Source organism: Rattus rattus, chromosome 3, assembly GCF_011064425.1.
Source record: "Rattus rattus isolate New Zealand chromosome 3, Rrattus_CSIRO_v1, whole genome shotgun sequence".
Classification (NCBI taxonomy): Eukaryota; Metazoa; Chordata; class Mammalia; order Rodentia; family Muridae; genus Rattus; species Rattus rattus.
Window position 1 is genome coordinate 61,213,158 of NC_046156.1, and position 27,985 is coordinate 61,241,142.

General features: G+C 42.3%; 1 protein-coding gene across 1 annotated transcript in view; it reads left to right on the plus strand.

Annotated features, from left to right (window-relative positions):
- The first annotated feature begins 9,919 nt into the window (after window positions 1-9,919).
- Vps45 (vacuolar protein sorting 45 homolog) overlaps window positions 9,920-27,985 on the plus strand; it is a 59,682-nt gene continuing 41,616 nt past the window's right edge. Inside the window, exons 1-10 of the mRNA XM_032897707.1 lie at window positions 9,920-10,088; window positions 10,639-10,773; window positions 14,416-14,476; window positions 19,162-19,241; window positions 20,195-20,263; window positions 20,380-20,517; window positions 21,799-21,909; window positions 24,983-25,117; window positions 25,490-25,603; window positions 26,464-26,631. Coding sequence (XP_032753598.1) covers window positions 9,996-10,088; window positions 10,639-10,773; window positions 14,416-14,476; window positions 19,162-19,241; window positions 20,195-20,263; window positions 20,380-20,517; window positions 21,799-21,909; window positions 24,983-25,117; window positions 25,490-25,603; window positions 26,464-26,631 — 1,104 coding nt within the window. The 5' untranslated portion in view covers window positions 9,920-9,995. The remainder of the gene's footprint in view (window positions 10,089-10,638; window positions 10,774-14,415; window positions 14,477-19,161; window positions 19,242-20,194; window positions 20,264-20,379; window positions 20,518-21,798; window positions 21,910-24,982; window positions 25,118-25,489; window positions 25,604-26,463; window positions 26,632-27,985) is intronic.

Genomic DNA, 27,985 nt, shown 5'->3' on the forward strand with positions numbered 1-27,985 from the left:
TCCACGTAACAGTTGTAAAATTCATATCCAATAAACAACTTAGGACAGTCCAAATTAAAAAAAGAAATAAGAACTTAATGTATGAAATTCTCAAAATATAAATAAGATATATTTAAAAAGAGAGAACTTGTTATGCAGGCCTTAACATTGGAACATATTTAAAAATTTGTCTTACAAGGGGCTGGAAAGATGGCTCAGCCGTTCAGAGCATGGACTCTGCTTCCTGGGTTCCTAGCACCCGCTCAGAACCATACTATGACTGTAACTCCAATCCCAGCGGATCTGACGCCCTCTTCTGGCCTCCATGGGCACTAGGCAAGAAAGTGAAGCAAGACATGCACGCAGGGAAGACACCCATACGCATGAAATGCAAATTAAAAATTTATCTTCTGAACTTTATTTTGCAAGGAAGTAAAATGTAGCAAAGAGTAAAACTAACCGTGGCAGGAAGAGATAATTAAAGCTTGGCTAACGACTGTGTTATTTAATTCTCCCACTGAGGAAAGGAAGCTGTTATTTTCTCCATTTACAAATGAGGAAACTGAAGAACTGAGAGGCCATATAACTTGTCAAATTCACAGAGCTGGTAGGCAGCAGATTTCATCTGGGTTGGCTGATTCTAGAGTCTTCATTTTTGTTTGTTTATTTTGACACAGGGTCTGGATATATAACCTTGGCTGTCCTGGAACTTACTAAGTAGACCAGGCTAGGAGCTCTGTCTGCCTCTGCCTCCCAAGTGCTTGGGATTAAAGGTGTGCTCCGCCATGCCTGGCTAGAATCGTTTCTTTTACAATAGTATATATACAGTAGTATATAAAGACCATTTCTATGGTCTCTAGCCATGAAGTACAGCTCTTGCTCATGATTTCAAAAACTCTGTATCTTTTAAAACTATTTTTTAGTGTGTGTGCACATGTGCTTGTGTGTGTCTCTGTGTGTGGTAGATGTATGAATGTATGAGTGTGTACTTGTGTGTGCATGGTGTGTGTGTGTGTGTGTGTGTGTGTGTGTGTGTGTGTGTGTGTGTGTGTGTGTAGGTCACAGGGCAACTTGTGAGGAGTCAGTTCTCTCTTCCTACTTTTTGGATCCCGGGGATGGAACTCAATTATCAGGCTTGGTGGCAAATGCCTTTACCCACTGGGCCATCTTGCTAACTTAGTGATTGATATTAAAAGACATTATACAGGGAGACAACACTTTCCATTTTCATACTGTTTCATAGTTTGAATATACTAGTCCTAACTAGAAGAATGAAAACCCGTGCAAAGGCCATGAGTTCAAATAAGTCGGAGATTTGCAGTCAGCTAGCAGTGCAGCTAGACCCACCTGTCCTAACCCAGGCAGGGAGCTCTGAAAGCCCCACAACCTGCCCATTTCACAGAGCAGCTGGTCGCAGAAATGGGTCTTGAGGAAGGTGTTGGGAGGAGTCAACAACAGCGTCAGAGCCACTGAAGAAGAGGGCAGAACCTTATCCATTGCCACCCTGATGATCTTGGCTGGCCAAAATGTAGCTCCTGGAACACAGGGGCCAGAATCCCTGGGAGACTTTTAAAGATACACGAGCTCGCAGAGCCACTGAATCCACGTTCTAACGTGGTCTCCAGGTGATTCCTAAGTATGTGAGGTTTGAGGAACTATTCACACACACTGAGGTTTTAACTACAGGAAATACGTTCCTCTCCAAATTGGTGACATCTGAATGACTGAGAAGTCATTAAACATCCTCTTAAGCTCAGCTTTAGAAGAGACAGACACATAACAAAGGGCATTTAAGGTAGCTTTTACGGTTTTTTGATTGGTGCCAGAGCTTGACCTCACCTTTGGCATGTTAGACAAACACTGACTCTGAGCTACACTCCAGCTCTAATATCCTTTATGCTCATCTAGTACCGACTACTTAGGAAGAGCCTTATACATAATATATTTCTTATTTTATTGTTTTCTTCTGAGAGGTACCAAATTTGTTGTCATTTTAAGTAGATATAAATTTGTTTAATATTGTTAGTTTTTGTTTGTTTTTAACTAGACTTTTGCTTTCAGTGCTGGGGGAAACCCAAAACCCCAGGCATGCCAGGCAGACGCTGAACCGTGTACCACAGACGTTACACATTTTTTAGGAATACTGGCAATTGGTGGTAGATGTGATCAATGTAACATGTAGGAAATTGTCAAAGAATAAGCAAAAGAGAAACAGAGCTCTGACAAACCGAGGTCTACTCACTGTAAGCTCATGCCCACACATCATACTTTCTTTAACGTCTAATTTGGATGGGGGATACACATTCACTAATGTGTTCATCAAAACAAACACAAAAGCATACATTCAATTACACATTGCTTAGCTAAATTGAGATCTAGGTATCAATACAGATTCCATAATCCATCACATCTATTTACCACTCGAAAAAGAGGGAGTCAGGGCTCTATAAATAGCTCAGGAATGTGCTTGCTGCGTAAACATGAAGACCTGAGTTTGATCTCAACACCCATTCAAAACCTCAGACACGATAGCATACGCTTGTAATCCAGTGCTAGAGAGAAAGACACAGGTGGACTCCTGGAGACTCGTGGGCCAGCCAGCCTCGCCTAACCAGTGGGCTCCCACGTCTCACTGAGAGAATCTGTCTCAAAGAGAACAAGGTGAACAGCTCCTGAGAAACGGCACTCAAGGTTAACCTCTGCTCTGCACACACACATGCATACATGTCCACCATCAGACAAGCCAGACACAGACACACAGACGCATGCACACACACCAAACTGAGCAAACTTTTGATTTTTCAGTAATTTAAAACATTTCATGAATACAAGATCATTTCAAAGAAGAAAAAAATCAGTCTGATGTGGTGGTGCACAGCTTTAATCCCAGCACTTGGGAGACAGAGGCCAGTAGATCTTTTGAGTTCGAGGCCAGTCTGGTCTACAGAGAGAGTCCAGCATAGCCAGGGCTACATGGAGAAAGCTTGTCTCAAACACCACCACCACCACCATCACCACCATCACCACCATCACCACCATCACCACCACCACCACCACCACCACCACCACCACCACCGACAACGACAACAAAGAACAGAAGCATGTCCACAAATTCTTATTTAAATTTACGGTCTAGAAAATGAAACAGTCTATCAGTGGGGTCTCAGACTTTCGGTGCCTTCCCTTCCTTGTTTTTACACAGTTGGGCCAGGGCTGAAGGGGTTAATCAGCAGTTAGGATAACTACATTTCCTCATGATTCATGTATTGAGTCCTAATGCAGAACCCTAGTGGAATCCCATGCTTAGAAGGGAGCTGTATTTATATAGTTGGGGTCTTTAAAAACAACAACTAGGGGCTGGAGAGATGGCTCAGTGGTTAAGAGCACTGACTGCTCTTCCCAGAGGTCCTGAGTTCAATTCCCAGCAACCACATGGTGGCTCACAGCCATCTGTTATGAGATCTGTCGCCCTCTTCTGGTGTGTCTGAGGACAGCTACAGTGTACTTATATATAATAAATAAATAAATCTTCAAAAATATTTCAAAAAAAAAAAACCCCAACAACTAAATTCAAATGCAGTCATCAGAGAGCCCCTAACCCAATATAATTTGTGTTTATATGAGAAGACTAGAGCATAGAGGCACAGAGAGATCAAATGCTATCACAGGACAATATCACAGGTTGTCCGCCCTCCAGAACTAGAGAAAATAGTATTCTGTTGTTTTAGCCACTTTTGCCTGTTGGCACTGTTATGATGTCCCCAGCACATTAATACAGCAGCTGACATGGAATATATGTGATAGGTATTTATTGAAGAGATTTCATGTTAAATTTTATCCAGCTGCTAAGTCTGCCCAAAGCTGAGGCTGTCTTTCCACCAGTAAAATCAGAAAAATATATATTTATTATGAGATAACGCAGGCAAAACGATACAGCACAGAACAGCCCAGTGCCTTCTACTTACCTGATGCTTTGTAAAGCCTCAGCACGCAGTTGAAGCACCCTGTGCTTGTGTATCCCTTGCTCCTTTTCTGACAGAATCGGCTTATCACTCTCATGAAGCATTTGTTTATGCATCTTTCTGGCCTGAGGTTTTAGCAATATGCTGTTTTTACAAGACAGTCCTGCAGTACACTCTTCAAGGACTGCATGGCTGCTTTTATCCCCAGTATTCCATTTATATCCAAGGATGCTTTTAGTTCTGACTCATCCACAACCACTAAATACGGTTGTTAATTTCAAAATTATTACTTATTATAAATATTATTCATTCATTCTTTGGGAGAGGGACATTCGGATTGTTTTCAACTTTGTTTTGCTCTCTTGGTGACACTGTTAACAGCATCTGTGTACGTGCTTCATAAACATGTGAGAGTTTTCTAGAGCATGAAATTTCCTTCATGGCCACACAGGGAACACTGGGAAAGCTGACAGCTGAAGCTGCTCAGAGGCAGTGGGGACACAGGGGCTCCAGGTGCCCAAGCCCTGCATGGCCACCCCTGGGGTAACAACGTGGGAGGGGTGCTCTCCTCTCCAAGAATACCAAGGGGCGGGAATTTCGAGCCCACAAACTCAAGGTTTTTAAGTTTCACTAGCTTTTTAAGATAAGTCCACATTTCTATAAAAAAAAAAAAAGTTCTTTTACTCTTGCTTTGGTAACCTATGGATTCTTGTTCCACACTGTCTCCAACACTTGGTATTGTTAGACATTTTAAGTTTTGTCAATTTGATGGAGAAGACGCAGTGTAACTATTTGTTTTAATTTGCCTCTTCAGGATTCTCCCAGGGATCTCTCGTGTTTACTGGGCATTTTATTGGCTAATTGTTTTACAGTCAATGAATTTTCCCTTGTGATATTTTGATGAAGAAAATATTCCTTACTCCAGACAACTGTATTTTTTTCTTTTCTATGTTGGTTAGGAATCTTTCCTAAACAAAAGCACATTCTATATTCTATATTCTGTATTCTGTATTCTGTATTCTGTATTCTATAGCCTATATCCTATATCCTATGTCCTATGTCCTATATTCTATATTCTATATTCAAACAACTTATAAACTACCATGGACCACAGTCTGTATTTGAAAACTATTCGCTTGTGCAATGGCCTAGAACTTGCTAAAAGGTAGAAGAAAGAGCAGGAGTTACGTTTATAACAAACCCAGTTCCATTTAAAGTAAAAAGGTCACCTACTAGGTCATTTCACCTTGGTACAAAGATTTTATCTAACTGAATTTTCCATTACCCGAGCCTCAGTGTAGGTTGCATGTGGCTTCTGTGAACAAGAATGGTTCTTGATGTGAGTAGTTCCCATACAGAAACTCATCTTCTCTGATAGCCTCAAATTTTTATAAATGATAAACTTACTTGTCGTCAACAAGTATGAGTTTGGAATAATTAAAAGATCTTGCATAAGATCCATGCTATAAAGCCAGCCCTAATTAACCACCACCTCCAGGTCTGTAGAGACCAACCTCCCCAGAGAGCTGGGACCACTGCAGTGACTGATGTGCAGAGAGAATCCTTCAGGCAGTATCTTTTCTGTGAGACAAGGTCTCACTAGGCAGCTCTGAAACTACCTGAAGCTCAATATATAGACCTTTGAGCTCACAGAGATCTTTCTGGCCTCTGCCTAACAAGAGCTGGGATTAAAGGTACACACCACCCTACCTGACCATCCAAATACATTAAAACTAATGATTTAACGTGGTTAACTGTTCTGATCCATGGTGGATTAAAACAGTGGTGGTACGCAGCTTTAATCACAGCACTCAGGAGCAGAAGCAGGCAGACCACGTGAGTCCAAGGCCAGTTTGGTTGACAGAGGTCCAAAACAGCCAGGGGCTACACAGAGAAACCCTATCTCAAACAAACAAACAAAAACAAAAAAAAAAACAAAACAAAAACCCAAAACCAAAAGACAAACAAACAAAACAAAACAAAACAGAAGCTCTTGTCGCTATGAAGTTAAATATTGAATCACCGACAGTTACAAAAAGTTTATGGATTGTTTGGCTTGATTTGGTTTGTTTGATCAGACACCAAGATTTTGTGATAATTTAAAGCAAACATTTCCTAAACTTTGCCTTCATTTAAAAAAAAAAACACATATTCTGGCTGCTGTGACGGCTGGTCTTTATTGTCAAGCTGGCTACATCTGGAATGAACTAAAACCCAGTGACTGGGCACACCTGTGAGTCATTTTTTCTTAATCATTTGAATGGGAAGATCCGATTCTAATCCGGATTGTTGAGGTGGGAAAGCCCACCTCTAGTCTGGGCCAACCTGTTGGCAGCCTATATAAAGGGCATGAAAGAAGGCAGCGTCTCTCTTTGCTTGAGCTCACTCCTGAGTCCATTCCTTCACGGGGATTGGTGCCCGTGCACTGGCGTGCACTGACGACCAGCTGAGACACGAGCCTTGGGGATTGAACACTATTACAACTATTGGATTCTTGGACCTTTTGTTGATATAGACTGTCATAGTTGGACTACCTGGACCACAGCCTGAAAACCATCCTAGTAACTCTGTGTGTGTGTGTGTGTGTGTGTGTGTGTGTGTGTGTGTGTGTGTGTGTGTTCAGAGTTCTAGCTTTGCTAGCAAGGTGAGGGCAAGCAGGCAAAGAGCAAAAGCTTCCTTCTTCCGTGTCCTTACATAGGCATATATATATATATGGAGAGAGATTCACTCTTTAAGTTCTGTTGCTCTAAAGAGTCCTGACTAATACAGAAATCCAAGCAACTTCAGTTCCACCAAATTTCATCTTTATTTCCTTCTTATCCAAGGCTCGAGGAAAATGTACTTACATGAAGCAGCAAGGGTTGTAAATTTGAGAATTAATAAGTAAATGTACCTAAACATTTTCATATTGTTATAATTATATTATACTGTATGGAACTATCTACACAGCCTTTGTTTATATTGAAGCCTTGAGGTCCTGTGGAGAGAAAAGCCATGATTTAAATAAAAAATAGGGATTTAAATGTCCAAATAGTATACACTTTGGGAAAAAGCTAAAGTACATGAAATTATTTTGATAATTATCACTATTTATATGTCTAAAAACAAGTCTAAATAAAATGTTCAGATATAAATATCACATTTTAACTTCCTGATTCATATAATTAAAGCAACAGTTTTTGGAAACCACTAAAAATATTTTTTTTCCCAAAACTGAGTCTGGCTGGCCTAGAACTTGCTCTATAGACAAGGCTGGCTTCTAACTCAGAGATCCACCTGTCTCTGCCTTCCAAGTGCTGGGACTAAATGCATACATCTCTATGTGTAACACAAAAATAAATGTTTCAAGTAACTATATCTGGAGTTTTTTATAGTTCACAAAGTCACTCATATATGAAGAAGGCCATGGTTTACTTCTAAATGTAATGTCTTTGTTGTTAAAATATTTATCAGTTTATGTACATGATAAAAAATAAGGTGCTTCATATTGGCTTCCAAATATGCTTTCTCTTGTTGGGTTTATTCTGGATGAGTCACAAAGCATTTCAGTCTTACTTTTAGAAATAAGGGATATAGAAGAAGTTCTTACTATTGAAACATTTAAAATAACTTGTGTGGTTTTCTTCAGGAAGGAAGGATGTTGTCCAATGTCAGGGCTATCACAGGGCCTATTACATAGGTAACAATTTTTTCAAAATGCTTATGGCTACAGTTGCTTTCATTCAGCGTATAGAGTAACACTGTCACTGGCCTCCATGGAATTTCATGGGGAATGGAATTAGTGAACTTTGTCAAAGTAGGTATTCTCCTCTCCTTCAAAACGTCATAGCTGTCTGAATGTAAATAACTAAAAGGACTCTTTCTACTCATCTCTTACAGCTGTAATCTGACAAGGCACCATTTCAAGGACAATCATTTTCCTACTCCACGTCCCTTGTTTGTTTTGTTTCTCTCTGTAACAGAGCCCTAGCTGTCCTAGAACTCACTCTGTAGACTGGGCTAGCCTCCAAGAGATCTGTCTGCCTCTGCCTTCTGAGTGCTGAAATTAAAGTCGTGTGCCACCACCGTTGGCTTGTTCTTTTTAAATATAGAAAGTTGAAAAAATATGACATACTATATTGCAGTCCAGGTAAAGAAAATGAGTCCCAGCGAAACGGGAGATGGTGAATTTCCATATACCAGTAACTTGTTAAATTTATGGGTAAATTTTATTTTCTTTGTTGATTCAATGTTTCCTATATGAACTTTTTATTGATAAGTCAGAAGTATATATAACATTAGATCTCATTGTGTGTAGTTAGTACACCACTGACTAGTTGGATATAGAGCTTTAAGGCTTCTGTCATAATATATGTGCACACTAGTAACCCCAGCACATGAGACACTGAGGCAGTAGGATCACAAGTTCAAAGTCAGCCTGTGTTACATAGCAAAACCTTTTTCAAACAAAAAGGAAGAAGAAAGAAAGTAATATACCCACCCAGTGGGAAGTTTTATTTACTTGACTGGAAAACTGAAAAGAACACATTTTCGCAATTTTAGAAGTGACAAATATCTGTATTTCAAGTGACTTCTGGTCTTTCTCAAAAGATTTGGAAACTTCATATAATTTGCATAACCCAGTTAAGTTCTTTTGTTTTATTTAACCGAATATTTCTTACAGTATGTTGAAAGAATTAGTATTTAGTGGTGCTGTGTTGATTTTAAATTAATTTTAAATTAGCATTTATACTGAGTTTCATTACGGCATTTATACACATTACGGTTATATCTCATTTTAATTTGTTCCCCTTCTTCCCGCCTCCAGCCCCTCTCTCCCTCATCCCAGGTTTCCCAAAGTTCCCTGGTTCCCTTCTTCTAGTAAATAGTCCTTCTGTTTTGTGCTCCATCTATTCATTCCCTTGTATTCCAACACTTTGCCTATTTGGGCCCCACTCTCTAAAAATTTCTTTCTCCCCTCTGGTACTCCTTTGCAGTTTCATATCTCACGTCATTATTTTGGTGGCAATGTTTGACGCATTAATAGTCAATGATTTGTTGCGGTTATTTGTCTTCCTGGTTTTACAGATCTCCACTGTAAGGTGAGGAACAAAACGCCTTGTTCAGAAGTGTGGTAATAGACCTGTGTGATCTATTGAGTTTTCTGAAAACTGATGCTTAAAGATCTATTTTATTATTAATCGCTCATTGCTTCTTAGATGAAAATGTGTTTCCCTTTGCATTCGCTAGCCAGTTGCTTCAGCCCCCATGAATTAACTGCCCCATCCTATTTCAGGGGCCCTGGAAACCTGATGTCCCTGCAAACCCGCGAAATTCAGTACTTTGGCATCGTGGGTTCGCAGTCCCCGTGGTCCTGAGTAGGGGGCCGGTGGAAGCTCCGTGCCTTCCTGGAGTCTGTAAGGTCTCTTGTACAACATCCCTAAACAGCGTTCTCTTTGTTCTTTCATTCAACAACCATGCGATGATTCCAGCTCCACTTTTCTCTTTAGGAAACCCAGTTGAGTCTCGTTCCACTACCTACTAATGCTGTCCCATGATGCTACTTTGTTTGGATACTTTCGAAAACGGGGTCTCCCGCTGTAACCTAGCCTGGGCTATCAGAGAACTTGCTATGCAGTACAGACTTGTCTGGAACCTAGGACCCCGCTGCCCCAGCCTGCCCAGTGCTACGATGACATGCGTGGGCTCCCATGCGGGTCTCCAGAAAAGATGATCAGCAGACAGTAAACATAGCCACGCTCGATGGTTCCTCTGTCCGAGACAGCTGTCTCCCGTGGTGCGCCAAGCGCTCCCTACGAAGGACAGGCTTGTCCGAGGGAACAGGTTACCTTCCACTCCCTAAGTGAGGTGCGTCGGTAAATGCATCGGCGCTCAGCGGCTGAGTCTGGTTTCGCAACTCCACAGAGGAACTACAATTCCCAGTATCGAAGCTACCCGGACTCCCGGAAACCGAGGCTTTGCCGACCGGAAGCAGCTGAGACCCAACAGGCCTGAGGTTAATTCAGCCAGGAAAGTGGGTGGGGAGGGCTGTGGGGCACTTGTCAATTCGCCACCATGAACGTGGTCTTTGCTGTGAAGCAGTATATTTCCAAAATGATAGAGGACAGCGGGCCCGGCATGAAGGTACTTCTCATGGATAAAGAAACGGTGAGTTCGCTTTTGCTCAATATTTATAAAGGAAGCTCTCCCTCCCTTAGAATTGCTGGTTCCGTTCCACTGTAGGACTTAGCCTCTCACTAATGACAATGGTCAGTTCTGTCTGGCACTGGAAAAGTTGTATAAAGCTTTCCCAGTGGGTGTGCAGTCTAACTGGCTCAGACCGGTGCCAAGAGATTTCTTATACCACAGTGTCTGCCAAGTAGTTGTTGACCCTGACATTTAACTCAACGTTGTTTTAAAAAGTATATTGTTAGGGCTCAAGCTGAAATGACAGGTTATTTGTTGGCCACAACTTTAAAAAAATCTGTAAAGGAATGGGGGAAATCCTCTTTAGAAGTTTCTGAGTTGTCTGTTTAGAGAGAGCAGCAGGTTTTCATTCTGACACATTGCAGCCGGTTTTGGATATTTAGTAAATATTATTCTGTATATTGGAATTTAAATTACCTAGTCAAGTATTAATGACACAAGGCTTAGCTATTGATACATACTTTTATTAGTCCGGACTGGTATAATCTTAGTTCGTTCTTTTGCTTTACAGACTGGTATAGTGAGCATGGTCTACACACAGTCAGAGATTCTTCAGAAGGAAGTATACCTCTTCGAACGAATTGATTCTCAAAATCGAGAGATCATGAAACACCTAAAAGCAATTTGTTTCCTTCGACCTACAAAGGTACTACACAAATCAGCTGCCACCTCCACAGGCCAATGCAGAGTATGATCCGAAAGCCTTAGAAGGCAAAATAAATGTGTGTTACCATCATTTGTGGCATCATAATTACCCCGTTTTGTCAGAGTTGTGACCTTTCTTCCTCTCCTTTCCATGCCTCAGTTCACCCTTCACGGCCAAGTTTTCCTTCTAGATATCTTTTAGATTAATAGCTATTCCCAAAGCCACTAACTCTGGGAACCTAGATCACTTTAGTGCTGGCTTGACCTCTGTACCTAGAGCTGTATACCACCGTCACATCACTTTCCCACAGCTCTTAACTATCTCAGACCTTTCTCACTTTATTTCCATCTGTCCTCAGGAACAAATCTGCCTTTATCATAAAAACAGTGAGAGGTTCCTCAGAGATTGTGGCTCAGTCTGACTCCCGCAGCTGAACCCAGTGGCCTAGCGTGGAACGGCCGTCCGTTGGCCAGTTTGGTCTTTCTTTGCATATTTAACCTCCCTGTGCTCCAATTCTAGCCCTGCATTAGAGCCAGTTGGGCCTTTTTATCATCATTTCCTACATATTCATTCCTGTCCTTTACCTGTTCACTTCCTCTAAAAAGTCATATGCCATTTTTTAGCTTTTGTATATCACCTTGCGAGTCTGGCTTCAGTTCCTTCTTTACACTAAAACTATATAGTTGGGGTTGGGGCAGGGTGCACCAAAGGCCGCATGTGGCGGATAGAGAACACCTTGCAGGACTTGGTTCTCTCCTACCTTCTGAGTCCCAGGACTCAAACTCATGTAATCAGACAACGCACTGAGCCATCTCATCTCTCTGACACCTTTGTTTGTTTTAAACAAACGAACAAACAAAACCCCTTTCCTACTTCTTACTTTTTTAAAAATATTCTACCTTTTTGTTTTTGTTTTGAAACAGGCCTAGCTGACCTGGAACTCATGCTAAAATTCAGGCTGGCCTCAGATTTGGGGCAATCCTGCCTCTGCCACCAAGTGCTAGTGTTGTACGTGCCTGGCTTTGTTTTTCTCTTGTCCCACGTTTGTGTTCATCAGCTCCAGTGTGCCCTTATGATGCGTGTGCATTGTGCACTCTGCCAAATGCAAACCTGATTTTGTCACGCTGCTTGAAATCATTGAATGACTGCCCATTTGACTGCAGAGTCCAGCATGGTCTAGTTCTGATCACTTTCTGAGCCTCTCTGTCCCTCTGCACCTTGGCTACACTGGCCTTCAGTCCATTTACATTCTCATGTTGCACCATGTCACTTGGGCTTTGTATGGACTCCTCCCTCTGCCTGAAACTTCTTTACTTCCTCAAGCAAACCTTCCCTGGACATTCAGCCATCCATCTCTCTTCTAACAGCACCACCTTCCTCCGTCACTGGTCACAGTTGAAGGTGTTTGTTCTTCCCCAGGGTTTCACTCTGTAGTCCTGGGCGGCTGCGATTTTGCCATAGCTCCCCACCACCCCCACCTTTGCCTCCTGAGTTCTAGGATTAGGCATGTGATACTGACTTGACTAAGTTGTGTGGGTTTTGTGATTGACACCCAGCCCACCTACCGCAGTAAGCTCCATGATAGCAGAAACGGTATCCAGTTGTCCATCCCACTGGTTCCCACGGCGCATGCTACAGAAAAGACACTTAAGAAATAGTTGATAAATTAATGTGGGGTCTGTCACATTTGTAGCTTTCAGACACGAAATCTTGGTCAAGAGGAATCTTAGAGATGACTTAGTTCATTATCCTATTTTGACCTTTTTACCTGGCCTTATAAAGAAGTAGTGTTAGGCTTAGATTAATTGTTAAAAACAGTTTGTTAAAAACAGTAATACGTTTGGGACCCACTTAGTCCACGTGAGATTCTACCTCAAACCACAGCGAAAGGGGGTTCAGCAGTTAGGGTCCCTTGCTGCACAGTTATGAGAACCGAAGTTTAGATCCCAGCACCACATATCTAGCTGGGCATCCCCATATTCCTTTGACCCCAGCCCCAAGGGCAGTGGAGACCAGATCTCTGGGACTTGCTGGCTTTCAGCCTCCCCAAGAAATGGGAGCCCTAGGCTCAGGGAGAGTCTCTGCCTCAAATGAATAGGCAGGAAGTGATAGAAAAGGACACCAACACCCTTTTCTGGCCTCCCAGTACACGCACACCCACACACACACACACACATACATGGTTACACAGATACACATGCAAATAAATACATGTCTTAATAACACAATATGCATGCTTATAAAGATAATTTTTCAGTAGTTTAAATGATAACATAATGACTTTCCCTCTATTGAGTAGGCATGGTAATTCCTGTTCGTTTGCTTGCTTGCTGTCAGACAGGGTCTGGCTGTGTCATTCAGGCTGACATTACACCCACATTCCCTGGTTTCTGCCTTGTGAGGGCTGGGATTTGTGCACAGCACCCCCCCCCCAGTTGCAGCGTGCAGTTCTGAAAACTATTTTTAACATTAATGGTATGATTTAAACAAATTTTGAAGTGTTTGGTTTAAAATATTTTAACAGGGACACCATCAAACAGTAGAGCCTTTTTGTCCCCACAGATTTTACTTTTAAGACCTGATTTAATTAGAAATTTAACCATGTATTCTGGTATCAAAAAAAACAGATCAACTGTTCATTAGAATGGTCTGTGGTTAGAATTCTCATGTTTTGACTTATACAAAGAACTGTGCAGAAGAGATGTCTCATTAGTTAAGGCTGTGTACGACTCTCACAGAGGACTCAGGTTTGATTCCCAGCACCTTGTGTTCAGTAGCTCACAACCACCTGTAACTTGAGCCCAAGTGGAGTCTGATGCCTCTGTCCTCCCCTGGCAACTGTGTGTGTGTGCACAGACAGACAGACAGACACACACACACACACAGACAGAGAGAGAGAGAGAGAGAGAGAGAGAGAGAGAGAGAGAGAGACTCACATAATTAAAATTAGATTTTCAATGGACTGATTTATTTTTTGCTTCAATTCTTTGTTATTTATTTTAAAATAATGTAATTATAGACGGGGTCTCAGGCTGATACTTACACATACTTCACAAACACTGTAGTTGTGAACTCTTAGATGTCAATAAGTTAAAAGCCAACGTAAGCATACTTAACTATATTCTCCTTTGTTTTTAAAGAACTGCACATTCTTTAGTGTTCTAAGTAAGAAATTGGATCAGATGAGTTCAATTTATTGATAAGCAGCTTGAGGCAGATTTGCAGTTATGTTATATTTCAGCATGTGTTCTTTAGTCTTACATTAATTTAACCAAGGTAATACAGACAACTTATATCTAGCATACTTAAATGTATGAAATTGTGTACAAGATTCTGATTTATGACTTTTTATTTGCATTTTATTTCATTACTCAGTGTATGTACAGTCTTGACCTCAGCACACTGTTAGACTCTGAGTAAGTCAGGCACGGTACTTACTGATTTTTAAGGTTACATTTATGGAGGTTTTAGGCCAGTTTGCAGGAGCCGGTTCTCTCCTCCCACGGGGTGCTTGATGGGGACTCGGCTCAGGTCATCACACATGGCAGCGGATGTCCTTCTCTGCTGAGCCATCTTGCCAACCCCTCCTTATCCCTTTCACTCAGTGCCTCTGCTCATGCTTCGTTATTCCTTGCTTTCTAGGAGAATGTGGATTCTCTGATCCAGGAGCTCCGAAGACCCAAGTACAGCATATATTTTATTTGTAAGTACTGTAGTTCACTTTCAAATCATGGCTGTATGTCCCAGCTAGTCTATGATATTGAATAACTGTATCGCCAAGTTCATCAAAATCATCACTTAAAAGCTTGTGTGTTCAAAGTACTGTGGGGACTGGACCCATAGCTTAGCTGCTAAGGAAACTGGCTGGTCTTCCAGAAGACCAGAGTTCAATGCCCAGCAGCTACATGGTGCCTCATGACCATGTACTCCAGGAGATCCAGTGCCCTCTTCTGGCCTCCTCAGATACTGGATACACAGACATACATGCAAGCAAAATATACATAAAATAAAAATGAATAAACCTTTAAAAAGTAGGTAGTTACCATCATTCTCTTTCTGAAATCAAAATAACAATTTCCATTCATCAATGATTGCTTAAAGTTTTATTCCACTTTGCACTTTAAAGATTTATCTATTTATATATTTTATGTATCTGAATACATTGAAGCTGTCTTCAGATGGCTGTAATGGGTATCAGATCTCATTACGGATGGTTGTGAGCCACCATGTGGGAATTGAACTCAGGACCTCTGGAAGAGGAGTCAATGCTCTTAAGTGCTGAGCCATCTCTCCAGCCCTCACTTTGCATTTTAAAGACTGATTTACAAAAGTACCCACACTGCATGTTTTCCTCTATCAAAGTGTTTACTTACTCCGTTTCACCTCTAAATTGAGGTATAGAAAGTAATTTGTTTTGGGGAAGGATATACGGGAGCTTATTGTTTTTGTTGTTTTATGTGATTTGTGAAAGGACACATTGCCAAGCAGTTACTCTTGTATGCCCACATGGGGGTGTGCAAGAGGAGAAGTCTGGAAATGAACTCTGTTCAGGCCTACTCAAAATTGATTTGGATTTTCTTCCATGCTGCTATGGAAGTTACAATTGTTCTCCTCTAGGGGTCACCATTGCTCTTTGTAGAATTAGTAAACCTGGCACTGGTTCCAAAACTAGGGAACAAACTTAGCACCCAGAACACTTAGTTAGGCCTGGTGTGGTGGTCTATGCCTGGAATCCCAACACTCAGGAGCAGAGGCAGACAGATCTCCACCAGCCTGGTTTACATACTGAGTCCCAGACTAGCCAAAGCCACATAGAGAAAAGAAAGTAGAATATTTGAGAGGTTTTCAAGCTTTGAGGGTTTAGACTATTGTCTAAAATATACATATTTCTTTCACCAGTTATTACTATTTAATGATGCCAATGGTGGCACACACCTTTAATCCAAGCATCTTGGAGGCAGAGGCAGGCGGATCTCTGAGTTTGAGGCCAGCCTGGTCTACAGAGCAAGTTTTAGGACAGGCAAAGGCTACACAGAGAAACCCTGCCTCAGAAAAACAAAACGAAAAAAATTAATAATGCTAAAAACTAACCTTAAGTAATATTTTAAACTTTATAAAGAGCTATTTTATTTCATTTGAGCCTTCACACCATCTACCATCTAACAGGTAAAAATATGTCTAATAGTTTCTCATCCTAAGATGGCTGTCAAGCCAGGTATCTCTTACCATATGAGACCCGGCACTTCTCTCCACTGCCTGCCTGAAGTCCTCACGACATGTGGCCTCTAAACGTTGCTCTAGAACTATGAGCCAACATAGAGCTCTTTTCTTTGATCTTACCCAGTGATATCATGCTGTTGGTACAGAACACAAACTAAAGTGATACTAGGTATAAAAGCAGCAGAGATCCTGTGTGTCTTTTACTCTGTCTCCCCCAGTGTAGCATCTAACACGACAGGGATGCGGTGTCATAACCGGGATATTAACTGTGACACAATCAAGCAGCACAGCCTCTCTGTCCCCATGAGGATCCCTTATGTTGCCCTTTTATGGACCCTACCCACTTCTACCTCAACTCCATCCTTACCCCTGGCACCTGCTTTTCTGTTCTTCCTTCTGTAATGTGATTCTAAGAATGTTCGGAAGTAGAACAGCACATCGCTTTGGGGTTGGCTTTTTTTCATTCAGCACAGTTCTCAGGTAGTTGCATGCATGAGTTAATTTCTCTTTACGCCTGAGTAGTATTCCACTACGTTCATTAACTTGCCATCAAAGGACATCTGACATGCTCCGGTTTGACTGCCTGAGATGCAGCTGTTCTAAACCTCTGAATGGGTTTCTGCATGAGCATGGCCTCACTTATTTGGGATGTGTGACAGATGCTGGGCTATATGGGTGTGGCGTGTTTAGTGTGTTCCAGAGGAACCACACCATTTCATGTCCCCCTGGCAATGGCAGGGTGGTCTGTGGTCTCTGCACACTCGCCGTTATTTTAGCCAGTGTGGGAGGTGTGAGCCTCTACCCAGCAGTAGTGAGGGAATGAAGAAAGGACAAACACAGATACATGTGGAGAAAAGCTGGGCTCAGGTGGGTGTGAGCACTGACGGAGCAGCACCAACCAGAAACCTCAGCGAGTTCATTATGAGCAGGGAAGGATAGTAGGCGAGTGGTTTAGCTCACTGGTTCTCAACCTTGTGATTCCTTTGGAAAACAAATGAGCACTTCACAGGGGTCACATATCAGATATTTATATTACAATTCGTAACAATAGCAAAATTACAATTATGAGGTAAAATGAAATAATTTTGTGGTTGGGGGTCAGCACAACATGAAGAACTGTGTTAAGATGTTGCAGCATTAGGACAGTTGAAAACCACTGATTAGCCAGTTTCCCAGGACATCTCTGTAGGAGAGAGGGCAGTCTACCTGCAAACATCAGGAAGAGCAAGCTGCAGTTGTTAGTCTTTACACAAACGGCCAGCATTCCAACGCCTACTGCAGGAAGACCTTGCCATCCTCTGAGCCTTGGGCCAATGTTTTGCTAATTTCCCAATTTGCTAATTTCCTAATTTCTGAAGCATTGGTCCTTAATGTGGTCATGCCTAAGTGTAGTCATTTTAGTATTTTTAAAAATCAAATTACAAGCTATAGCCTCACACACACACACACACACACACACACAATATGTCTCTTGAGCTCTGTCTATAAGTCAATATATAATAGAAGCATTCTTTTTCTGAGTTTCTTTGCTGAAAATGGAGTGGGGTCATGCAGTAAAAGACCTCATTTCCTCCACACAGTGTCCCTGCACGACAAAGAATAGGAAGTCCAGTATTTATAAAGATTGTTTGATGTGGGCTAGAAATCTACAAAGCAGAAGGGGATTACAGTGGTATTGAATCCTATAAAACACCAACTACTGAAGTCTGTAGGGCAGAGCAACTGATCTCAGAATTTTATTTGGTTAAAGAAAACTAAATAAATTACTATTTAGTAATTTTATTTATTTTAGACTTTTAGCACAATTTAACACTAAACTGGCCTGCTGCTCATCTCACTGTTAATAATTTGAAGTCTGCTAAATCTCTTAGTCAGCAAGCCCTTTTTATTAAAGAAAACTATTTTAAAACACTATAGAAAATATCAAATGCATATACATAAAACAGTATAATTATGATAAATCCCAGTGTACTCAGCCACACAGTCTTGTTTGGATATGCTTCCATCTTCTACCCACCAATATATTTTAAAACAACTCTAAGATGTCATGTAAGATTTATTTACCAGCATTTCATTATGCATCTTTAATAGAGATGATTCATGTGGCTAGAAATGAAAAGTAACTCCTACTTTCTGGAGCTCAGTTTGGTTGTCAGATTTCAAATTCTCTCCCTGTCTGTCTGTCTATCCATCCATCCACCCATCCATCTATCTATCCATCTTCATCTTCCTTCCGTCCTTCCTTCCTTTCTTCCTACCTACCTACCTGTCTATCCACCCATCCACCCATCCATCCATCCATCCATCCATCCATCCATCCATCCATCCATCCCTTCCTTCATTGTTTGAGTCTGGACCAGAATAAAGTCCGTTCATCAGATCTTATGGCCAATATGCTGCGTTTCCCTGATTTCCCATGGACCCCTTCTTCCCAGCAGCTGGTGTCCTGGGGACGCAGTTGTGTTTCTACAGACTCCATCTTCCTGATTGCATCACTGTGGGTAGCTCTACCCCGTCAAGTTAAAATGTCCCATTATCCATGTGAGTCTGTAGGTGGATAAAGAACCTGAAATGGATTAAATGCTGATTTCTTTTTGGCAAGACTACTAAGTAGATGATTCTGTCTAGTTTCCCTGGTTGTTTCTTTTAGTGATATTGTTAGTGAAATTAATGTTCACAGGTTATTCAATGAGGAGGGGGAGGGGGAGGTATTCTATCCTTCACATTCTATGGGGTTTTTAGATGAAAATATTTCTATTAAAAAATCTCCCCTCATCTTTTATTTAATACAACTTACATTTAATAGAGAGAGAAAGGTTTGCTTCATTCCCTGTAATTGCCATTTAAGGTCACTATTTGAGTTTGTACTGAGTGTCCATAGCACTCTGTACAGCTGGAGTTTGTAGTGTCCTCCGACGTCTTCAGTGATGTCTTAAAGTATTAATTTACTGAGGGGATTTAAACATGTCTGTGCTCCTTATTCCAGCCTGAAGGCATATGGCTTTGCTGTGTGCCACACTATGTGCTAAACTGAAGGCATGTGGCTTTGCCGTGTGCCACACTGTGTGCTAAACCTCACTGGTTCTTTAGGCTTTGCCACAGGTCTATGTATGTCTAATTGCAGCCAAGCTGATGCTGTTTGAGTCTACTGTGATGCGTCTGTTTCAGATTTCAGTAACGTCATCAGCAAGAGTGATGTGAAGTCCTTGGCTGAAGCTGACGAGCAGGAAGTTGTGGCTGAAGTTCAGGTAAAGGCGTGGGTCCTGGAGCATCCCTTGGGTTGGCCCCGTTAAAAGATTTTAGTCTAAAAATAAGGAAGGTGCTGTCTGGTCAAACAAAATAAATGTGTGCACACCTGAACAGGCTTATACTTAGGAAGTCCTGGAGAAGTTCTAAATCGGATAGAAGAGAAGTCATGGAAGCAGCAGGAGGGAGCAGAGGGGCTGATTCACTGGGGGACATTTTCACAGTTGGGGAAGAGTCAGTTTGTGCTCCTGTTAGTTCATGAGAGTTCCTGGGCCCTGCTTTAAACACCTTGGTCAGTAAGACTGCACATGACTGGGAGAGAGAGAAGAGGGACCAGAGGCTGAGGGAGGGCTCCTTATGCTCTGTCTGAGAGACCTAGGATTTGGGAACTAATAACCAGCCTTGGGCACCAGGTAAAACTTGGAAACTCCTAGTCACTTATTTATATGCTATACGATATGTAACATTAGCATTATACTCTTACTTTTCCTTCTTGAATAGTTCAGTGTTCTTGAATACACTTGTCATAATATTTGATATATTTATCACTTACATGAAAAGTACTGTCTTGTTAGGCAACAAATTAAGTAATTTTGAGTTTTCAAAAAGATGTTCTAGTTCGTAGAACATATAAAAAGAATGATTTCTTCTAAATCATATTCTCCCATACAAGGAAACACTTGGCATTTAATGTGGTGTATCCTACAGCAATGTTTTACTTTTTACTAATTGAAAGTTTGCCTTGGTGTGTATACTTGAGCATTTGTCATTGCTGTATTTATAGTAGTGCAATTGCACCATACGACCGTTGCTAATGCACTTACTTGAACATCTTGTATATTTTCACCTTCCATGTTCCCATTTGGAGCTCATAGCACTCAGTATATCGGCGTCTATAGCCCTTGAGACAGCTGCAGCCCATGCACTGACCAATCTTGATGCTTTTCACTTGCAGGAATTTTATGGAGATTACATTGCTGTGAATCCACATTTGTTTTCCCTCAATATCTTGGGCTGCTGTCAGGTATGGAAGGCCAGGATTTTCAAAATAAGTTAATCAAGTGGAAATTAATTCAACAAGCAATGAGTTAAGAGGAAAAAAAGTAAAATATTTTCTCTTAATATGTTTTTAACAAAAAGGGTCGAAATTGGGATCCAGCCCAGCTATCCAGAACCACTCAAGGGCTGACTGCTCTCCTTTTGTCTCTGAAGAAGTGTCCCATGATTCGTTATCAGCTTTCATCAGAGGCTGCAAAGAGACTGGGAGAGTGTGTTAAGGTACAGTAGTCCCTGTTCCCGATCCTAAACCCTCAATGTCTGTCATTTCCCTGTAATAGTTAAGCAAATAGAATAGAGGAAGAAAAGGGAAGGAAGCAAAAGAGGCGATATGTTAGTTTTATTGGCAAAGAAGTATGGCTATGTAATTCAAAATAATAAAAAAGAAGCAAATTAGCACCATTACCTATAGGTTTAATATTAAGAAATATTCACAGCTATTTAACTTTAGGGGCCCAACTGAATCACTTGTAAAGTAGGGTTGCAAGTCCTGACTTTTCCCCCTTGGGAATAGCTAGGTTTCTTATTAATGTACCATTGATAGCATCAGATCCAACAGCCCCCTGCCCCAAAAAGGAAGTTGAAAAACATTAACAGAAAAAGTGTATGCTACATAGGCTAGGGAGTCAGAATCCTGTGACGCCATCCCTGCAGGCCCTGCCGGCCCTGCCATCCCTGCCGGCCCTGCCGGCCCTGCCATCCCTGCAGGCCCTGCCATCCCTGCCATCCCTGCCGGCCCTGCCAGCCCTGCCATCCCTGCCAGCCTTGCCACCCCTGCCATCCCTGCCGGCCCTGCTTTGGGACCCAGAAGAGAGTTAAGACTTTCAAGGCTTCCAAAGCCTCGGGGAGTCCAGGGTCATTTTGGGAGGAGTCCTCAGGGTTCTGCTTTGCGGAACCTGATGGGTATGTTGTACCTTTCCCAATCCTTTTGTCTGAGGTACATTAAACTAATTCCCAGGCCAAGGTTTGACCCATAGCGTCTGACAAATTGAGACGAAAAGTGCTTTCCCTCGACTCCAGCTCAGATGTGCAGGCCTCGGACAACTGCTTGAGCTCTATCTCACACCTTCCAGATAGGAACCAAGCCCTAATGACTCCTTTTGTCATTCTGAGTGAGTCAGACCAGGCCTCCAGAGCCTCCTCATTAGGATTGGGGTCAGCCTGAAGTGCTGTATCAGCTGCAGGAACGGCTCAAGGGTGAACCCAGAGTTGCTGTCCCTGGAAGACAGACTGGGATTTGTCTCCTTCTCAGTCTCTTTTCTCATGGCTGCAGCTGACTTGAGTGTCCTTCAGTTTGAGGCTCTACTCTAGGATTTTAGCTAAAATCCCACTTCCATCAAGTCCTGACTTCTTAAATAGCGTGCTACAAAACTCTATGAAGGTTTTGAGTCCTTTTATGGGAGGCCCATGAGGGCGGGGAAAGTGCTCCATGTGTGTCCCATTCTTGTCCTCTCTGCTTGCAGCCAACTGCTTACCCAGACCACTCTCTTCTCTCACCCTCAGCAAGTGATAAGTAAAGAGTACGAACTCTTTGAGTTCCGGCGGACAGAGGTTCCTCCACTGCTTCTCATTCTGGATCGCTGCGATGACGCCATCACCCCACTGCTCAACCAGGTGTGAGCCTTTGTTAGAAGGAAGGCTGGGTGGGGTGGCCCTCATTAACACGCACACATGGAAACCATCCATTCTTCCCCCTTGCTTTCCGCTATTCTTGGTTTTTGCCTTACATTCTCTGGTGTGTTGGTGCCCATCTCTCCAGCCCCAGTCATTTGTGCTGGCTTCCGCCTTTCCTCCTGTCCTTCCTGCTGCTGTCCCTCTCTCAGCAAGGCCACCTCTGAGCTCTGGACTCCACTTCCCAGGGTCTCCTTTTCTGGCCTTACTGCTCGAGCGTTGGTCTGACCCCAATCTCTTGCAGTAACAGTGAAACAGGCATCCATTCAGTTCCTTCTTTTGATTTTTCTTTAATCTGTACAAAACCAAGGTTGTTAATGACTACCCTCAACTTACAACTCCTGGCCTAAAAACCTTTGTTGTTCCCACTTACCCACTGGGTTAAAAACAGTCTCCTCCACAGCTCCGAAAAAAAGAACCAAAAACAAAACAAAACAAAACAAAACAAAACAAAACAAAACAAAACACAGTCTCCTCGCCTGATGTTGGCACCCAAGCACATTCGGGGTGTGTACCCCACTGCACAGAAAGCCAGAGCTTCCTGCTACAGAGTTCCTTGCCATTGTGCTTGTGGTGTGACTGCTGTCTAAGCACAGAGACCTCTGGGATGCCTTCTCTTCGCCACTTTACCTACCAAAACTGTTTTCTCTTGAAACCACTGAGAAAGCCTAGAGCAGCTTTTTAAAGACTGCTTCAACAGACAGAATTTACTTTCTCCCTCAGGTTGTGGAGAATTTGTCTCTTATGCCTCATGCTGAACTTGCCAAATTACATCTTTGGTTTTTTTGACCATCTTGGGTAACACTCCTAAAGTAGCCTGTGTCCCCTCATGCTCATTCTGCTGCAAGTTAAGCAGTTCCTTGTATGTAGCTCTGCCGTGTGGTGATTGTGGATTTAGAGGGGAAGCTCTCTCTCCATGTCAGTTTCTCTCAGCACATAGTTATGGCAGTGCCAAGGGTAACCCACTGTGGAAGGAAGCCCCTCTATGGAATAAGGTAACATCTGGCCACCAAAGGAACTTGATAGCAGAGACAAACAAACAAAGGAGGGAGAGGGGAATCTAGAGAAATGGCCGGGTGGATAAGAGCACATACTGCTCTTGCAGAGGACTTGAGTTCTGTGGCCCAGCCCCACACTGGGCCGCTCACAGCCACTTTTAACTCCTGTTCCAATGAGTCTGGTGCCCCACCTGGCCTTTGCAGGCAGTATACTCACGCACAAACCCACATTCAAACTTAAGGAATCAAAAATAAACATAACGTCTTTTTAAAATAGTAGAAAGAAAAGTAATAATCTATAATTCAATATTCCAAAGAAAAACAGATTTCACTGAGAATCTATAATTGCCTGTACTGACCTAGGTATTGTATGTAAGGGTTAAAAGAGAGAGTCTCTTGTCCTACAAAACAAAAACAAAACAAAACAAAACAACCTGTGTCCTAAGAGGAAGAGAAACCAGGCTTTACTTGTAGAGTAAGCGCTGTGGACAAACCACGATGACTCTGTCTGCTGGGCTGTACCCACTGTAAATGCCCAAGGGAGCTGGCTTACTCAGGATCCTCTTGGCAAATCTGTACTTTTGTTGGTGTTTCTTTGTTTTAATTTGTTCTGGAGGTTGAAAACCACTTTCCTTTTCCTTTTTCCTTTTATGTGTTTGGGTGTTTTGCCTATACGTGTCTTTGCACTACCTGTGTGCCGTTGCCATTGGAGACCAGAAAGGCACTGGATCCCTGGAATCAGATTTATAGACAGTTGTGAACTACCATGTGGGTGCTAGGATCTGAACTTCAGGTCCTTTAAGAAAGCAGCCAGTGTTCTCAACCACTGAGCAATCCTTTGACAAATCTTTCAGGCAATAAAGCACCTTCTTTTGGGCTAAAGGCGGCTCAGTGTACTGATTGCTCTTCCATAGGACCCAAGTTCAGTTCCTGTGGGATCTGCTGCCCTCTTTTGGCTCCCAGTGGCATCCACACACATGTGGCACACACACACATTCATATACACAAATAAACAAAATTTAAAGTACTCTCTTTTATTGCATCTTAAATTCTTTCTTTTTAAAAAATATGGGTGCTTTACCTAAATGTATGTTTGTACAACACGAGTATGCCTGGTGCTCATGGAGGCCAGAAGAGGGCGCTGGATCCCTGGGATGGAGCTACAGACAGTTGTGAGCGTCCACATGGTGCTGGGAATTGAACCTGGTCCTCGGAAGAACAGCCAGTGAGTGCTCTGAGCCATCTCTCCAGCCCGTTAAAATACTTTTTAATGAATTTAATTGTAAATATATGTATAAACATCTCTAGCATTTGTATTCTAGATGTAGTAGTAAGTTGCTAAAAATTCTTAGTTTTGTAAAAATGCAGTCTCCATAAATGGTGAGAAGGCAGATTTTTAACATTTCACCTTTCTGGTTTTTAACCAAACAAATTTACATTTTTGAAGGCTGTAAATCAATCCTTCACAATTCATACTCAGTTAAAAACATAAGATAAAATGGATCCAAGGAGAGTGTCTAATTATGCCAGTGTTTTTGACTAACTCACAAGGGTTTTTCTGATAATATTAGTGTTCCCAGGATAAATATAGCACCACTCAGATCTGTAAGAACACACTTCTCAGAGAAGCGTGCAGGAACTGGTGCAGCCTGTAACTGCACCACCAATATAGCCCTGGCTGTGAAGCCAAAAATACACTCTTAATTCACAGGCAAGAACCAGGGCTAATGATGGCTGTAATCATTTGCTCTCCATCAGGAGTATTGATCTTGTTGCGTTTTCTCTAGAGTGTGAAATATAAAAGTATTTTGACTGTTTGAGTGTTTAAGCAATTAAAGTGACAATCTTAATATTTACAAGAGAACAAAGTATTAATAAAATATTTAATAAAAAACGAACTAAACAGAGGAACTTGGTGTGAAGCAGGCTACTTACTAAATGCGCCATCGCCCTTTGTTTCCTGACACTTGACATTTCCATGTTGTCACTTGCCAACTCTTTTTGTTTTACTTCTTCAGTGGACATATCAGGCCATGGTCCATGAACTACTGGGCATAAACAACAACCGGATTGATCTTTCCAGAGTGCCGGGAATCAGCAAAGACTTAAGAGAGGTGGTCCTGTCCGCTGAGAACGATGAATTCTATGCTAATGTAGGTGCTTTGATTTATCAGTTGTTCCTATGTAAAGTGTCAGTACTGGCTTGTGAGAAGGGGACTCCTAGGGTCTTTGTGTGAAAGGACGGCAGGACCCCTGCAGCTAGGCTGTACCTCAGGCTGGCAATGTCTTGGTGCTGGCCTTGGACATATGATCACAAGATACTGACTTCTGGTCATAGTAGCTGACTCCATTCTGGTAGCTCTTTGTGAAATTACTAATGGTATTCACCACTAGTGTCCTGGCTAATCCCTAGGCTCTGTAATTAAAATGGAATTTGTCTTTCAAATCTGTTCAAAATTGTTCACTTTAATGATATCCAAAAACCAGACTGGTTTTGAACTTTCTTCTGACTTCCATTTTCACAGAACATGTACCTGAACTTTGCCGAGATTGGTAGCAATATAAAGAATCTCATGGAAGACTTCCAGAAGAAGAGACCGAAAGAGCAGCAAAAGCTAGAGTCCATAGCAGACATGAAGGTACGTCACACGCGTGGGTGGCAGACATGACACTTTACACTGTTACCATAGGCATCATGGTACGTCACGTGCATGGGTGACTGACGTGACACTTTACACAGTTACCGTAGCATTGTCTCTGCGATGTTCCACGCCTAATTTCTACCATGATTCTTTGCTTGTTTTGAGTTGCATGGGACTGGCTGGTGATTGCTGTGTAGCTCATGCTAGCCTGAAGTTTGGGGGGGTCCTGCCTTTACTCCCAAGTGTTGGAATTCCAGATGTGGGGGTCATGCCCAGCTAGCTTCTTATTTGTGTTTGGTTTGCATTGTTCTGTTTTGTTTTTGACACTGCTTATTAACTGCTTATTACTGTAGACTATACTGTACCTATATAGACCTGACTAGTCTGGAACCCATGGCAGTACTGTGCCTCACCCCCCAAGTGCTGTAAGTCACTTGTTTGGGTTAAGACATTTTATGTGAGTTTTCTCTTTTAGAAATAGCATGGTGACATGTCCATCATATATCATGCATCTCTTTCCGTTCTCAGCTATAAAGACTTCTATAAAGACCCTAAGGATATGGGCCAAGTTTTCTCTTCCTTTTTATTTTATTTTATTTTATTTTATTTTTTTGGTTTGGTTGGTTTTTGTTTTTTGTTTGTTTGTTTTGGATTTCTTTTGAGACCGGGCTTTTCTGGATAGCCCAGGCTGTCCTGAAACTTGTAGACCAGGCTGGCCTTGAACTCAGAGATGTGCCTGCCTCTACCTCATCGGGATCAAAGGCATACTCCATCATGCCCAGCTTATAGTCTCTCTATTTTTTTAACAAATGCCTTTTCCTAGTGAGCATCTCCCATTAATGTTTCTCCCACGGCAGGCCTTTGTTGAAAATTATCCACAATTCAAGAAGATGTCTGGGACTGTCTCAAAGCATGTGACAGTCGTTGGAGAACTGTCTCGGTTGGTCAGTGAACGGAACCTGCTGGAGGTTTCAGAGGTTGAGCAAGAACTGGCCTGTCAGAATGACCATTCTAGTGCTCTTCAGGTCAGTGCAACTGTGTGAGCACCTACTGTGTGTGAGCACCTAATGTGCGTGAGCACCTACTATGTGTGAGGGCCTACTGTGTGTGGGCACTGTGCTGGGCAGAGGAAGCTGCAAAGGCAAGTAACCCTTCTTCACCAACATGGAACTCAGCTTACCATGCAGTCAGGAACACATTTAAGGTGGATATAAGCCAGGTGTGGCAGCCTCCAGCTATAATCTCAGCACTTGTGAGCTGAGGCTGGAGGATCACAAGTTGAACCTGAATATACAACTTAGTGAGTGAGACCCTGTCTCAAAATAAATAAAGGATACATGATGAAGCAGCCCTGTGCTCAGTTTCCAGTGCCACTGCAGAGGAATTAGTGACTAGAAACTGCTTCTCATTTCACAGACATGCTAACACACTGCATGCCAGTGCTGTGATAAGGAGGAATGGAGATGAATAGGACGCCATCCTCCCTCAGTGTGTTCACACTGTAAGAAGGAAGAAAGCAATTTTAAAGAATCGTGGGTTGCGGAGATGGTTCAGAAGGTAAAGTGCTAATGTTGAAGCATGAGGGTCTAAGTGCAGCTCACAGCCCCCACATGAAAAGTTGGGTGTGGTGCTGTACGCCTGTGATCCCTGCACTAGGAAACAGAGAGGTCGTGGGGCTTAGTGGCCAGCCAGTGTAGCCAGCTGGTAAACCCCAAGCTCAATGAGAGACCCTGTCTCAAAACACTAAGAGAGGAGAACAATCAAGAAAGAGCACCCAGCATCAACTTCAGGCTTCCACATGTAGGTGCATCCATGTGCGCACACTCCAGAACATACATGTACTTACTCACATGAACAAGTACATAGGTATGCATAAACAATTATAAGGAACTGTAATCTCATGTGTAACCAAGGTCTTCACAAAAGCACGTGGAAATATAGAAGAAGAACTGTTTTCCCCAACAATGATCTTTCCAACTCTTGATGTAGAGGATGTGAAAACTAGTTCTGCACAGACAGAGGTAGGAACACAAACACCAAGTGGAGGAAAAAAGGAGAATCAGGTGTGGAGCTGTGAAGACATGGGTGTGCAAGCCGAGGCAGGCGATAGATAAACCAGAGAGACTGCTGGTGGGCAGGGACTACAGCTCAGTGGTGGACGGCCTGTCTGGTGTACACACACACACACACACACACACACACACACACACACACACACACGAGAGAGAGAGAGAGAGAGAGAGAGAGAGAGAGAGAGAGAGAGAGAGAAGAAAAGGAGATTGAGCTTCAGTTTTAAAATGATGGGAGTCACCACCAGAGGATTTTAAAAGAAATGCAATATAATCAGACTCTAACCTCAAGAAATATATAATCTGGTTG